At 47.6% G+C, this 15,806-nt stretch overlaps 1 protein-coding gene across 1 annotated transcript in view; it reads right to left on the minus strand.

Moving 5' to 3' along the window:
• The window catches only part of MOXD1 (monooxygenase DBH like 1), a 773,208-nt gene extending 771,309 nt beyond the window's left edge, over positions 1 to 1,899 (minus strand). Inside the window, exon 1 of the mRNA XM_086925392.1 lies at positions 1,463 to 1,899. Coding sequence (XP_086781518.1) covers positions 1,463 to 1,753 — 291 coding nt within the window. The 5' untranslated portion in view covers positions 1,754 to 1,899. The remainder of the gene's footprint in view (positions 1 to 1,462) is intronic.
• Positions 1,900 to 15,806: the final 13,907 nt, after the last annotated feature.

Raw genomic sequence — 15,806 nt, forward strand, 5'->3', positions numbered from 1 at the left:
CGGAGATTATGGGGCGGGTTCTCGTCCGGCTTCACCCGTGTGTTTTTTGTCCTTAATGAAACTCGCTCTGCAGGCGCTTTTTTCTTGCATCTGCAGCACTTCTTTAGCAGCGTTATAACTTGGCGTTTTTTAAATTCCCTTTAATTTCAAAGTGCGTAATTGCACTGAAAGCATCCAACTCCTCATGGAGGGCAGCTGCTGGCCGTTGCCGACGGGGACTGGTTGGCGCTTCTAGGGAGAGTCAGTGCTGCGAGGCGCGATTAATTACAATACATTGCTCCAGAAATATCTGTTCTATAGTTCTTAAAAGATTCGCCAAGCACGCCTGGTGCATTGGCATCTGTAACAGAGCGACCCCGACAGAAAGAGGAGTCCAACGGCAAAGGCGCGAATTCAAAACGTAATCGAGGAACGAAACGACAGGACTTCTCAAAATTATTACGTCTTTTGTGACCCTTTAAAACATTAATTGAACAGGAGGTCACTGCTGGCGCTCTCGGGCTAGGTACGTACTATAACAAAAAAACACCTATGTATGACTGAAGGACAAACCGTGTGCACGCGAACGTGTTTTGGGGGACAGGGGAGTATACGACGTGTGGCAAAATCACATCATATCTATCTTGAAGAAGCTCCATTCACACATCATCAATGGAAGGCCCATTCTATGGTACATACATACTGCGTTAGGTTGCTATTGGATGGACGGGACTCCGTTATGCTTGGGAGGCAATCTAGTGTAAATTAAACTGTTTCCGATTAACAGAACATAGGTACAAAAGTGAGAAGGCGCAACGTAGCTACATCAGAAGGCATCATGTCACTATCCAATCAGGCGACTCCATATGTGAAAGTGCAGCATCAGCAACATTTCACAATAGTCATGTAAGTCTCATTTTCAGAGTGCGATACTCATTGTTGCCCCTAAACGACCCTGTCCGTTTCACGTCACTCTCAAAAATTTCAACCGCTTTAAAACATCAATGAACAGTCATATCTTTCCTGGATTTAGGGTTCATGCGCCCGGTAGTACCAAAGAAACAGAACTGTTCAGCAGAAGTAGGTAACAAAAGTTTATTTCTAGATGCCCTGGATTGCAGCAATAAACACGTCAACGGTGGAGAGTAAAAGAAAGCGTACGTTATGGCGTAAAAGAAGGGAGTCTTTATCCTAAATATATAACTGGCTGCAGAAGGAAAGTTAGGTCTAGAGGTTTCGGACGTTTCAGCAAGCTATGCTTTGAATCATACAGTGGCGAGGGTGGTGGAACTAATGCAAGCATGGAAATGCGCCCCCTCCCCCTGTACTAAAAGACAGGGTAAAACAAGGTGCATTTGTCCCAGTGCACGATTGAAAGCTCCAGGGGACACGTGAAACCGGCAGGTCTCAATCTTGCTTCTCCAGAGGGCGTCCCATGGATCCCAGCGCTTTGCAAGGCGCGGAGTCCGCACTGTGCTCTTACCTGCAGGTAGGGCTTGCCGTCCTGCCGCACACCTCCGATCACCAAGTCCGAGGAAGCCATGGCCCCCGTGGTAGACAGCCCAAAGCCCACATAGCCCAGGGTCTGCACCTCCAGCAGGAAGGAGATACGGTCCCCGTGCCGGCCCCAGCGCATCTGGAAGCGTCCCTGGGGGTCCAGCACTGCGCCGTGCCCGAGAGGCGCCAGCCCCTGGGCAGCCGGCCAGAACAGCGCGGCCAGGTGAAGAAGAGACAGCGCATGTCGCGGCCGCAGCGCCGAGCCCGAAGCCGACATCCCGCGCTCTGCAGCCTCCTGAGTCCGCACGCTCACTGTGAGGAGAGGACAGCTCTCTCCACCCCTCTGGCAGGAGCACGGCGGGCGCGCGGGGCTGGGCGAGGGGCGTGTGCCAGGCGGCAGCCCTGCCCAAGGCTCTGGGACATAGATAGATTGATGATGGTGTCATCTCTCCTCGCGCACAAGGCTCAACTCAAGGAACGTGCCGGAGCACGAACGGGATGACAGCATTACATTCTCACCTCGAGTTAGCCTCCCCGTGCATCCGAGTGCCAGCAGCCTCCTCCCACGCGGCTCTGTGGAGTGCCACGCTCCATCCGTGCCACCACATAGCCCATTAGCCTCGTTTGGTGGATCCGGCCCAGTGACTTACACGGAAATAGGGAAGTGCGGCTCTCACTCTGCCTCTTTGTCAGAGAGAAGTGCCACTGCTAGTGCTTTCCCATTGAAGTGTTGCTCTCCTACTGACAAGTGACTTTTCCCCTCTTTAAATAAGAACGCGTTTTGTGAAAGAGGAGCTGAAATTTATCCCTAAGAAGGAGGATTCTGGCCACATACTCAGCAGCCAGAGCAGAGAACAAGTGTGCTTTCACTCACATTCCTCGAGGCCCAGACCAGGGGCGTAGGAGACACTAAAATTCTGGGGGGGACAGGGACAACCTTGTGGACTTTCCAGTGACCCTATACAAATCACCGCCCGTTAAACAAATACAATCGCATACTTTCGAAGTGAAATATTAAGAAAAGCAGGCATGTTTAACAATTTTCATTTATGCTTTATTGTTATTTACATTCATATAGTAATCAGACCAAATGTTAAAAAAAATGTATATGAATCATCTTGATGCACCAAGCAAACATAGGTGGCTGACTTATGGTGGGGGCGTCGTGTTTGCAAGTGCATTATGATTTGAAAAGTACCTGCTGCTGCATTCCTGGTCTCCAGCAATTTTCAGGAAACAATAAAAATGTGAAGATAACTTTGGTGATTAATGTTCTTTATTGAGAGAGATCGAAGGTTTGTCTAGTGGAAGTTTGGACTCTTGGTAAGGTAGTCACAGTGGGTTAATATGCATGTTGCAAAGAATGTGTACCACGCAGATCACAAAATGCATATCATGTAAATTGGTAAGTGAGTTACTGCCTTTGTCTGAGAGATTCTGTTGGTATTTGCAGTTTATAAGTTAAAATCCTAACATTGAACAGTGAGCTATTAACCGTCATCAAAGAGCTGCATGAAAACTTCAAGGTATAGATTAGAACATTAGGATTTTTCCCCAGTATTTCCTTATCCTAATGTTGGAAATGGGTTCATTAGGATAGAAATCAATTCTTATTATTAAAGAGAACCCCCAACCATGGTGTTATGTTTTAAATTCTGAGTGTGTGCTTCTTTAGTGTTGCAAAGCCATCCTGTGCCCTGGGCACTCCCCAACATGTTGCTGACTGGTACTGGTGGTACCTGACTCTGACTGACCCTGGCCTCGGCCTGAACAGGCGCAGGGCCAGTGCTATTCTGAAAGAGACACTTAAAGATACTGTGAAAACACCTACATACACTAGGGTGCACTATGGGTTAGGGTACTACTAGGATTGGCATGACCTCTCCTATAAGGCCCTAGTTCATAATAGGGCAGGGCGATTAAAAACGACCTTTAAGTCCCTGGAATATATTAGGGCATGGCCAGGGCCGGACTGGGAACCGAAACCGGCCCTGGCAAAGTGCTCGGCCGGCCTCCACCTCCTCCCAGGGGGGGGGATTGGGGTGCGACCGTGCTCTTTTCCAGGGCCGGTTTCGGCCGATTTTGTTACAGGGCCGTTTTTGCAGCTATGCTGCAAAAAACGGCCCTGTAGCAAAAACGGCCCCCTGGGGCCCAAAACCGGCCCCCACCCATGCGGCCGACCGGGGGATTGCCCGGTGCCCGCAACGGCCAGTCCGGGCCTGGGCATGGCAGATAAGAGGCCAGCAGCCCTTTCTGCGTTTGCATGTGTGCACTGCTGAAGCCTGAGGTCAGTTTAAAAGCAGCCCTGTGTTGTAGGACTGCTTTTAAAATGCAAATTGTGCCCAAACTCGACTTTTGGGTTTGGGGAACTTATAAATTGATCAACTACAATACTGGGGCAAAATTAAGTTAAGTGGAAAAAAAAATCCACTTAACTATGGCTGTATCAATTTCAAAACTTTATTCAACAGCAGTCATAAAAGCAATCTTACAATATTCCCTATACAATAAATACTACAGAAGAATTAAGAACATTTCACTTATTTAAAAAAAAACTCATTAAACATAATGCTGTCATTTAAAAGATTGACTACATAGAATCATACAATCAGCCATATCAATAATTTCATTGAACAATAGCTAGCTGTTGTAAAGTGCGGGTGCGTAGGGTCCATGACCAACCTAGAAATGTTGCCACAGCAATCGCCAGAAAGGGGGTACAATCAGATTCTAATATTCTTAACACCTCTATGCACCTGCGTGTTCCTAAATTTTGGCAAGCTGGTTTTATCCATTTACGTCGAGGATTAACGTACAAGGGACAGACAAACAGTATATGGGCCGTGGTCTCTAGCAGATCTTTACAGTGGGGACATTTATCATCCTGGTTTATCGACCATTTTCGAGTGAACGCCTTTGTAGGTAGCGTCCCGATTCTAAACTGAAAATACAGTTTTCTATCGAATGGTTTTTCGATAATGTCCCAGTAGGGCTCACAGGATGGTACAGATTTAATGTTTAAATAGCGTCCTGTTAAGTTTGTGTTCGAGCCTTTACATTGGGTGGACATCCATACCATTTCCCAGTACATGTTCTTTAATGTGACCTTTGAAGGGAAACTTTCAACATTGGATGAATTCCACAAATGATCTAGTTCCAGCTTAGTAAGCAGCCCTTTTATTTCTTTTAGCCACACAATCAAGTGAAATCGACCTGCCCTAATAATATCCTTTAGGGCAGTTGCAAAGTGCACAAGTTCAGGAGTGGTCATAAGACGTCTCCAGTAAAGTAGCGGACGTAATTGTGCCAGGTCCTTGATATGTTTCCTACCTAAGTCATACGCCAATGCCACAGTAGGGGTACTTTGGGGGACCCCAATCAGCCTTCGAAAAAAACTATTTTCTGCCAATGTTAATTTATTTAGATTGGAGAAACCTCAAAGTTCCTAACCATATAGAGAGGCACTGATGTCTTTCATGTTGTATATTTCAAGGGCAGAGGTAATGGGCTTTGTCTGTGAGGCTTTATATTTGAGAGCCACTACTCCTGCCAGTTGATGGAACTTTAGGACAGCCATATCAATATGGTTTTTCCAGGTCAGGTTACATTGGAGGTTTATTCCTAGGTATGTGAATGCCTCAACTTGTTCTAGGGGGATACCATTAAAGTTTATTGAGCCCCTGTAGGTGTTCCGCAGATTTAAGCACATGAACTTGGTTTTGGATGTATTTATTTTAGTCCATGTGCTTTGCAGAACTCTCCGAAGGCATTTACTGCTTTCTGTAGCCCACTAGGTGTACGGGAAACTATGAGCGTGTCGTCCGCAAACATGAGAACAGGCACACGCTCTCCAGCCAGAATCGGTGCATCAGTGGGCGTACAGCTTAGATGTTTTACAATACCGTTAATATAGATGGAAAACAGTGTCGGTGCCAAGACAAACCCCTGCCGAACCCCTCGTTCTACTGGGATTGTGTCGGTCACCTCGCCCTGAGCACCCCACCTGATTCTAGCGTAATTGTTCTCATGCAAACGGACGAGTAGCGTCAATAGTTCCGGGGCCATCCCGGCTTCAGCAAGTACCCCCCAGAGCTTGGAACGGGAAACTAGATCGAAAGCTGATTTTAGATCTACGAATACACGTAGAGGGTTCCTTTAGTAAGCATCACGTTCCTCCAATAAAGGGCTATGAAAAAAAAGACCTGGTCTACTGAACTTGTACAAGGGTGAAACCCGGCTTGGTAAGGGGATAGAATGTCATTTTCATCGATCCAGGTTTATAGTTTATTTTGAATCATACGACCTATTATTTTTTTGTGCAGAGTCTATAAGACTAATTGGTCTGTAGTTACTGGGTAATGATTTATTTCCCTTTTATATAAACTGGGAGGATTTCTGCTCCCTTCCAGGAGGTCGGTATGGGAGCACCTCTGGCCACTGAGTTTGCTAACCACTCAAAGTACTGGCACCATGTTGGACGGTCACTTAGGAACACATCTGCTGGTATGGCGTCCATTCCTGGAGCACGACCCCTTATCACGCAGTCCAGCACTAAGCTAACATCTTTTGTAGTAAAAAGCTGGCTTTGATAGAAAACTGTAGGGGGTAAAGAATATTCCCCTTCAGTTGGCGCACATGCATATTGGGGCCTAAAAAATTCAACCCATTGATTTTGGGCCACATTGTTTTGTGGGGGTTGGGCCACCCCTCCTCTATCCCATTTGACCAGAGCCCAAAATTGGCTCTGGTTCTTTGCATCACATGCGGATTTCATGTCCCGCCAGAGGGCCTCATCCCAATTTTTCTTAGCCTCTCTTTGAGCTTTCCTATAGGTGTCCCTCGCTTTTCTCACCCCTAGGATATTCTTATTTTTAAGTTCTATGCTAAGATTCTGGCGGCCTTCTCTACAAGACTTATCATACCATCCTGATTTGGGCTTTATATTTTGGGGGTTTCCTGGTTTCTTCTCCTTCTTAAAGAACTCCTGGAGCTTGATAAAAAAAGTCGTATGGGCTTCAAGCATAATTTCAGAGAAATTTCGCTTGTTAATGTGTCGATTAATCTCAGCTATTTCTTCTAACACAACTTTTTTAAGCTCCTCTAGTCTCTCTACGTTCTCTATTAATCTACCCCATTTGATGTGACGGTGATTATTCGAAGTTACAATATCTAGGGTGGTTATGGCTCCCCCTTGACTTGTTTTTCTTGATCCTCCAATTGCTTTAAGGCCCATACAAAGAGGATTATGGTCCCTCTCCAGTTGGGTTTTAACTTCCATGTCAGTCAACCTATGCCATAATCTAACATCCACTAGGATGTAATCTATTCGGCTACAGGATCTACCGTTATCAAACGTTTTGCTTCCCTGTCGATCCGAGGGGGTTCGTCCATTTGTTGCTCTAAGTCCTCTAGCTAAACATAGGGCCTTCATTTGGATAGCCACCTCTGTCCATCTGGTAATTGCCGGACGCTCTAGCTGCGGGATACCCCACTTACTATCTCTTCTTCAGTTAAGATTTGGTCTTCTAGGCCGAGAGGTTCAAAGGTGGTGTTAACATCGCCCCCAACAATAAGGAACAGATGATTTGGGAGAGATTCGAGCTCATGATCAAAGGCAGTTATAACTTCTGATGTTTGTGTGCACTGCTGAAGCCTGAGGTCAGTTTAAAAGTAGCCCTGTGTTGTAGGACTGCTTTTAAAATGCAAATTGTGCCCAAACTCGACTTTTGGGTTTGGGGAACTTCTAAATTGATCAACTACAATACTGGGGCAAAATTAAGTTAAGTGGAAAAAAAAATTCCACTTAACTATGGCTGTAACATATTTGCCGCATAATACATCATCTGCTGCATAATCTAACGATTTGACCCAAAACAATTTTGTAGCTCAAACAGTCAAAAAATTACTAAAAGAAATGGGACTTATGTGGCTGTGAAGTGTAGGGCCTTTTGCAAAGGTTGACTGGTCACCTTTCCCTGTGCTGCATTTGTATGTTACACAGGTACTAATGAGGCAAAAGCTTTGCAGAGGTTGTTAGTATGTATAAATATGTTAAAATAATAAAGTATCATAAAATGCACCACATTACGCTGCAGCATTTTTATTGTTGCATCATTTAGTCAACACTGCAACATAATTTTGGCCTCCATTGCTGCATAACTCCAATGGCCCGAAAGAAGGCTCCACATGTTAAAAGTGTTTGTGCATGAAGCAGAGACCATGAAGTTTGCAAACTTGGGGGCGGATTACGAAGGCAGGCGGACTCCAGTCCGTCTGCCATCGAATCGGGGAATGGGACCGCTGGCCTTCAAGATGGCGGCCCGACGATAGGCATTACAATGCAACCGCCACTATGGCGTTCTCAGTGCCTATCTTTTACGTTGTAGCAGGTGCTGCTGGCTGCATCATCTGCCGCAATGTAAAAACTGATATGTCAATCAATCAGTCATAGCATTTGTAAAGCGCACTACATACCTGTGAGGGTCTCAAGGCGCTTGGGGGTGGGGGTGGGGGGGGGGGGGAGGGTGCTACTGTTCGAAGAGCCAGGTCTTGAGGAGTCTCTTGAAGGTTAGAAGATCTTCGGTTTGTCGTAGGCCGATGGGGAGGGTGTTCCATGTCTTGGTGACGAGGTGGGAGAATGATCTGGTCTCTCTTCGGGTGCGGGGGACGATGGCGAGGGCGTGGTCTGCAGAGCGGAGCTGGCGGGCGGGGGTGTAGAAGCCGAGTCATCTGTTGAGGTACGCCGGTCCGGTGTCGTGCAGTGCCTTGTGTGCATGGGTGACGAGCTTGAAGGTTCTCCTCTTGTTGATGGGGAGCCAGTGCAGGTCTTTCAGGTGGGGTGTGATGTGGCTGCGGCGGGGTACGTTGACGATTAGTCGTGCGGAGGCATTCTGGATGTGTTGCAGTTGTGACAGGAGTTTGGCCGGGGCTCCTTCGTAGAGTGCGTTGCCATAGCCCAGTCTACTGCTGACGAGGGCTTGGGTGACCGTCCTCCTAGTTTCGGTGGGGATCCACTTGAAGATCCTGCGAAGCATGGGGAGGGTGTTGAAGCAGGTGGAGGAGACGGAGTTGACCTGCTTTGTCATGGAGAGTGTGGGGTTGAGGATGATCTCTAGGTTTCGTGAATGGTTGGTGGGTGCTCCTAGTGCTGTTGGCCACCAGGAGTCGTCCTAGGTAGATAGGGTTGAGCCGAAGATGTGGATCTCTGTCTTGTCCGAGTTCAGCTTCAGTCAGCTGTCCCTCATCCAGTCGGCGACAGCCTTCATTCCTTTATGGAGGTTGGTTTTGGCAGTGTGGAGGTCCTTGGTGAGCGAGAGTATCAGTTGGGTGTCGTCGGCGTATGAGATGATGTTTAAGTCGTGCTGTCAGGCGACGTGGGCGAGTGGTGCCATGTAGACGTTGAACAGCGTTGGGCTAAGGAATGAGCCTTGGGGTACGCCGCAGATTATCTCTGTGGTTTTGGAGCAGAAGGGGGGAGGCAGACGCTCTGTCAGGTCCCATGTCTGGGGGCTGAGGGGAAAGGGGCCAGCTATGGGCCTCCAATGTCCCTTTCCGTCAACTTTTCCATGGCGGGTGAACTGCCATTGATAGTTGGCGGGTAAGGGGTATCGTAAGCCCTACTGTGGTGCCTGGTAGGCACGACCAGCATTGTAGGAACCAAGAGCCCCTCCACCGCACTGGCGGGCTCAAGGAGCCAGTAGGGTGCATGGCGGTTGGTCTTTCCGACCGCCAGGAAAGCACCCGCCATTGTGATATGGTTGGCGTTGATGCAGTCACCGATGGCAGTGGGACCGCCATTGACGGGGTGACGTGGCGGTTCCACCTTCATTATAATCACCCCCTAAGTTTGATGTGCATGCAAATCCTACATTGCCAACTCCTGGTAAGTTGCACCACTACTGCTGAAAAAGGCCAATGGAGGTACCAATGGGTGTGGTGGACTGGCCTCAAGGATCTTGTGACTTCAGTGACGGTCACTGTCGATTTAGGGTGTGCTTCTTTGTATGCCTGCTCGCAAGACTGGAGGTGAACTGCAGTATGGATTGTGGTGGACAGGCCTTCCAGGTTAACTCACACTTGCCACCGTTGGGGTCCACCTGCGGGTGCTAAGACACCAGGGCTTCTAAGGTCTATCAGGCCTTCTAAGGTGTAGCATCGGAATGAGCTCTGTCAGGAATGCGGTCTGGTGGACTGGTCATGAAGGCTGAAAATGGTGCTCCAGTTCCGAATTCAGCAGCTCTCGTCAGAGTGCCACATCCTCTCCCACACTTAACACCATAGTGCCCCACTGAGAGAAACTTGCACTGCCTTCAGCTACAAGTCAATTGTGCTGCAACTAAATTCGAATTATGCATTAGACAACAGTAAAATGCTGCCTGAAAAAAATGAATAACACCCTGAAAAAAAAAACCACTCATAAGGAATGCAAGAATAAGCAAATCATGGAAAATGTATTCAGGAACAACATGGTTACCGTAACAGTTTTAAACTCATTATTCAGAAATCAGTAAGTGATTTTGCCTGAAAATTCAGGACATGGCTACAGGACCAGGAAGGGACCCGTTTCAATGTCCATCTCTTATATCCTTTCAAAATGTAAGCAGTTCGGTAAAAAAAAAAAATTACATCCCCGAACACAGAGCTGCAGTACACATTTTATAAGCTAAAATAATTAGACAGTTGAAAACGATCATATTAAACATTTTCACTCCACTCATCAACCAGGTATTACAGTCCCTTTAGAAATTGTGCATTTCCCGTGGGAAAACAATGTTGTTCAAAGAAAGAAGAAAAAAAGAAAGTAGCGCTTTCACTGGCAAACTCTGTAAAGTGGTTCTAATGTGTGTGGGTGTAAATAACAATCTGGCCTGTCTGCTGACCACTCTGTATTGCTTAATTTAGGTATTTCATTTTTTTTTCTCTCCGTCCCGAGGTTTTTCTTTGGAATTATAAAACGGTCAGTAAATGAGGAAATATCCAGCCAGTGTCCGCCTATTTTGGATCCATTTCACAGAGAAACAAATGAAGAAAAGGAGATGTAAGAGAGAGTAATAAGAGCTTTTGAAATCATAACTTGAGGAGGAGCGAGACAAACACAGAAATGGGCATAAAGGAAAAGAGAGTTTTTTTCCCCTTCTCTGCTCTTCCCAGGCCTCCGAACCTTCCTGCAGCATAACAAAGGGCAGAGGGCGGGTGGCCTCTGACTCCAGGCAGGTCAAGTGCAGGGCCATTTGGTAGCGTTTTCGCGTGCTAATGGCCCTGCTGAATAACAGAAGGGAGAGGGAAAATTCTTTTGTCCCTCTCGTCCCCCAAACCCTTGTCCCCCCACTCCAAAATCTGGGGGGGGACATATCCCCCGCATTCCCCACACTTCCTACGCCCATGGCCCAGACCCCTTCGAAGCTGCCAGGAGACACACTCCTTACCCTCTATTGGGTTGAAAAATGCAAAATCTTGCGTGGACGTCCCCAACTGAACTGCAAACATGAGAGGCCAGAGCAGAGACTAGCCTAAAACACTTAACCTTCGGTAGTGGCTCCTTCCTGCTGGTCTCTACAAACGGAATCAAGTACAGGGGCTCCCAGCGAGTGGCAGGTCAAGAATGACCCAATGAACGAGCTGAGAGAAAATCTCTCCGCACACAGCATTAGCTAAGAGGACAAAACTCCTCAGCATATGGGACAAATTCTACGCTTTATAAGATGGCATCCGGCACAGGGGAAAAAAGAGCGCTCAGTCAAGGATCTCCTCCTCAAGACGCCTCCTCTAGCACAGAGACTCCGCCTCCTCCTCTGGAGACCTTACCAGACACGGGCCCTGGGACGTGGAGGCCCCCATCACACGTTCTTTCCTAGAGACTATTTGTCTCCTTAAAAGAGGACCTGCAAACTATGAAAAAAGAGATCGCACAAGAAATTAGAAAAGTCCGCAAGGATCTGGACGCAATAGGTGACACATTGGTGGCACAGGACTGCTCCAGGATGAGGAGATAAAGCTACTTCGACAAGAGATCATCCAATTACAAGATCAGCATATTGACCTTAGACAGAACATTCGAATCCAAGCTATTCCACAGGGAGCGGAGGGACTAGAAATGTCTTCATTCGTGCAAGAATTCTTTTGCTCAATCCTAGGGGCCCGCCGGACCCAAAAAATAAAGCTAGACTGCACGCACCAAAGGGGCCTGAAGAGACCTTCTCCTCGGTTCCCACCAGCAGACATCTACAACTTTCAGCTGAAAGAAAGGCTTCTCCTCCAGGCGAGAGACAACCACCCCATCGAATTCCGAGGATACCACCCTACCTTATATCAAGATCTAGCGGCATTCGCTTTGCAAAAAAGGAGAGAGTTACAACCAATAACAGCCCACTTGCGGTTCATCGTAGTCCCATAGTCCTGGGGTCATCCTTTCCAGTTGATATTCCACTGGGAAAAGAGAAATTAACCAGATTCGTGCCCTAAGAGGAGACTCGACAGCGACTGAATATCACAGAGGAGAATCAGGAAGCTAACATATCGTCCGACAAAAAGATAGATCTCTAAGGAGCCAGAAATGGCAAAAAGCAGGTCGCTTACCAACTCGCCTTCACCCAGACAATAGCCAAAGAAAGAAGAGAAGTACTAGCCACACTGGAAGAAGATACCAGCCTCCTAGAATAGAGAGGGCACCACTTTTAAAGCACTTCATGGGGGACTCGAATGACAACCGGGATCTGCTTGTCTGCTACCACCTGCCCTGCTAGCAATCGGGGCCCGGGCGGGACAGGCAGAGGATGGGTCCTGCTGACATCTCCCGTCCCTGCTCATGGGTCTAGACACCCAGGACCTTTAGAGACATCTCCAGTTATTGTTATCTGTTAGTTGTATAGTTATGGGGTTACACAATCCTACTCCCAACTCAGACATATATGATACATCCGGCACGCAGCCCTGTAGAAGTAATACTAGGTTTAGGCAGCCTCCCAATTAAACAACAAACTCCTCTGTTGGTTTCACTCCACGTCCCAGGCCTACACTGCTATCTGGGTAAACTGACCATATGATCCTGCATTTGAGAGTAGACTCACTGAAAAAGGCCTGAATGATCCAGTTAAAAGACGCGCCATTCTGTCCTATCTTGAAACACAGCAGCACATGTATGCCTCCTTCAGGAGACACATCTCCTGCCATGAGACACACATAAGCAGCATTCAAAGGCATTTTCTCACCAGCTTTTCTCGTCTGATACCACGAAAACAGCGGGGTAGCCATTCTTATTTCCTAAAATTCACAGGATGGATGGGACCCAAACAAGCAGAAATTAAGGGAATATTACTGGCCTACACTTTCCAGCTAGGTTCCAATGCTTTAAACATAGGCTCAGTGTATCTGCCAAATTAGGGGTATGAGGGGTTTTTAACCCCTTCCCGGCTCATGACGAGCTCAGCTCGTCATGAGGCACAGTGGAGCTGTGCTTATGACGAGCTGAGCTCGTCAAGAGCAATGGTAAATCTTGGTTTGCAGCACAGGAGGGGAAAACCTCTAGCAGCCAAGGTGTTAAATAAGGCGATATCCAAGATGTCTAAATCAACAGACAGGATGCTGCTTATGGGGGTGGGGGGGCTGGGGGGAGCCTTAATCTCACCTTTGACAATGACGCGGATAGATCAGCTCAACAACAGGGACAATCAGGGGTTCTCACAACAGAGGGAAAGCGGACACTGACAGGATTAACAGATGTCTGGAGAACCTTTCACCATACAGACAGAGAATACACATTTTACTCACACTGCCACAAAACCTACGCCAGGATAGATTACTTTCTTGAATCTGCAACAGTTATGATTCTGGACATATTAGCTCACTCACTATCAGATTACTCAGCAATTAGCCTGACGCTGGCCCTTACTGATACTCATCCCCGCTCCATACCTGGCACCTGAGAGAAACAATGCTCTATCACCCAGAAGTGGTGTAGCAAATCACAAGAGCAATAAACTATCTAGAAGTGAACCCAATGCAATAGTAATCCTTTGGGATGGCCAGAAGGCAGTTATCGGGGGGGGGGGGGCTGATTGCTATTGCTACATCGGACAACAAACACTGTAGAGAAAAAAGAGACCAACTCACACAGGAAGTACAGGAGGTGGAGCAAATACACCAGAGAACGGGCACCCCTAGGATCTGGAGACATCTCGAGGTGGCTCTGGCTCAGTTGGCAGGACTAGATCTATTTAGGGTGGAGTATGCCATGCTACGTCTGAGGCATACCTTCTACTCAGGAGGGACAGATGTGGGAGATTGCTGGCCGAAAGGCTTAGGGCACAGAGGCAGACCTCCAGATTCCCATCGGTGGTTAACCCACAAGGGCAGGAGCAGAACACAGATAGGGGCATGGCTGAGACATTCTGTCAATATTATGCGGAATTATATGGAGCACAACGCCTACCCCCTAACACCTCAGCTCAATACCTGCAAATTATGTCTGAACAGGCTGAGTCTCTCAAATCCCCAATCAGGCTGGAGGAAGTGATTTCCGCTATCTCTAGACAGAAAACGCTTAAGTCCCCAAGGCCCAGGTGGCTTCCTGTCTCTCTTTTATGAAACCTTCTGCTCCACACTAGCTCTGATACTCACAAGGTTATACAATGAAATTGAGACATATTCCCCCCTCCCTTCAACGATGCTAGAGGCGTCGGTAGATGTGATACACAAGCTTGGCAAGGACAAATGGCAGCATGTGTCTTACAGACCAATATCCTCCTTAATGTTAATCTCAAACTGTTCACAGGGGTCCTTGCACACTGCCTCTCTCCCATCCTATCAGAAATGATCGACCCTGACGAAGCGGGCTCGTACCCAATCAACAGTGCACAGATAACACAAAGCGCCTCCTCCACATCGTTGACAAAGCACGGCGTTTCAGCACAGAGCGCATGATTCTCTCCATCGATGCTGACAAAACGTTTGATAGAGTACATTGGCCCTATTTACAGGCAACGTTGAGAGACTTCGGTGTCCCAGAGAGGTTCCTGGGCTGGGTGCTCAGCAGCTACAGTAAACCAACAGCGACAGTCCGAGTGAATGGCTATACATCTACCCCTTTTCTTATACAGCAGGGCAGGACGCTTATCTTTGCCTTTTACATGAAACCTATGGCCAACAAGGTCCATAGCAACCCCCTGATAACTGGGGTGACTGTTGGAGTGGAGGAGCACAAGATTAGCTTATACGCAGACATCGTAGTGGTAACCCTGGAAAACCCCTGGGTGTCTATATCTACCTTTATGGTAGAGCTGGAGCACTTTTCGCATGCGGCAGGATTCAAAATCAACGTTCACAAATCTCAGGCCCTTAACCGGTCTCTCCCTAAAGCCACGGTAGCAGCACTGCAGCAAGACTACCAATTACTGTGGTCCCAAGAAGCCATACCCTACTTAGGTATCCAAATCACAGCAAGCATACAACGCACTACCTCACTGAACTACATGGCATTACTTCAGCAAATCCGAGAATGATTGTGACGATGGAAGCCCTTTTAGTTCCTCCTGTGTTCCGTCTCGTCTCTGTCTAAACTCAGCGCTTGGACGCCCCTGGGCAGCAACCGCGCTTAATAAATCGATAATAATAATAATAATAATAACACAGTATCATGGCTAGGCCGCTTAACATGACAATCCTACCAATGACTCTCCCGTTGGAACCGCCCCCAGGAGGGATCCGTCCATGTAGTGGGATCTCAAGCATTTCATATGGCGAGATAAGAGGTTCAGACTACACAGGGAACTATGCTATAGGACGCAGAGAGAGGGAAGCTTGGCAGTCCCAAGTATGCAGCACTACTACTGGGCAGCGCAGTTGAGAGCCTTGGTTTAATGGTCACAACCAATATCCGAAAAGCACTAGCTTTTCATGGACAGAACCATAGCTAGCCAACCCTTGTGGGGAATCCCTTTCCTCCGCAAGGGAATGAGCCCCTCCAATCTTTATCTTTTGATGATCACACAAACCCCACTGAGAACTTGTAATAGGTGGGCTACGACTAGAGCAATAACGACATTCTCATCGCCGCTAACGCCCATAGTCAACGATCTAGAATTTACACCAGGGATGGCGACGGAGATTTAAAACCAATGGGCACGTGAGGGGTGCAGGTCCATTGGCCACTGCTTCGACAAAAATTTCCCTTTGACGTTTGAAGATTCACGCACACAACAGAATCTCCCTGAGACAGAGCACTTTTGCACCCACCAAATCAAACACTCAGACTCTCGCTTAATTTCGGAGCTTTACTGCTTGCTCATGTGTCCCCCTAGGACAGATAAATCTCCAGGCCAAAGGAATTGGGAAAA

The sequence above is a fragment of the Lissotriton vulgaris genome, chromosome 6 (assembly GCF_964263255.1).
Source record: "Lissotriton vulgaris chromosome 6, aLisVul1.2, whole genome shotgun sequence".
Lineage (NCBI taxonomy): Eukaryota > Metazoa > Chordata > Amphibia > Caudata > Salamandridae > Lissotriton > Lissotriton vulgaris.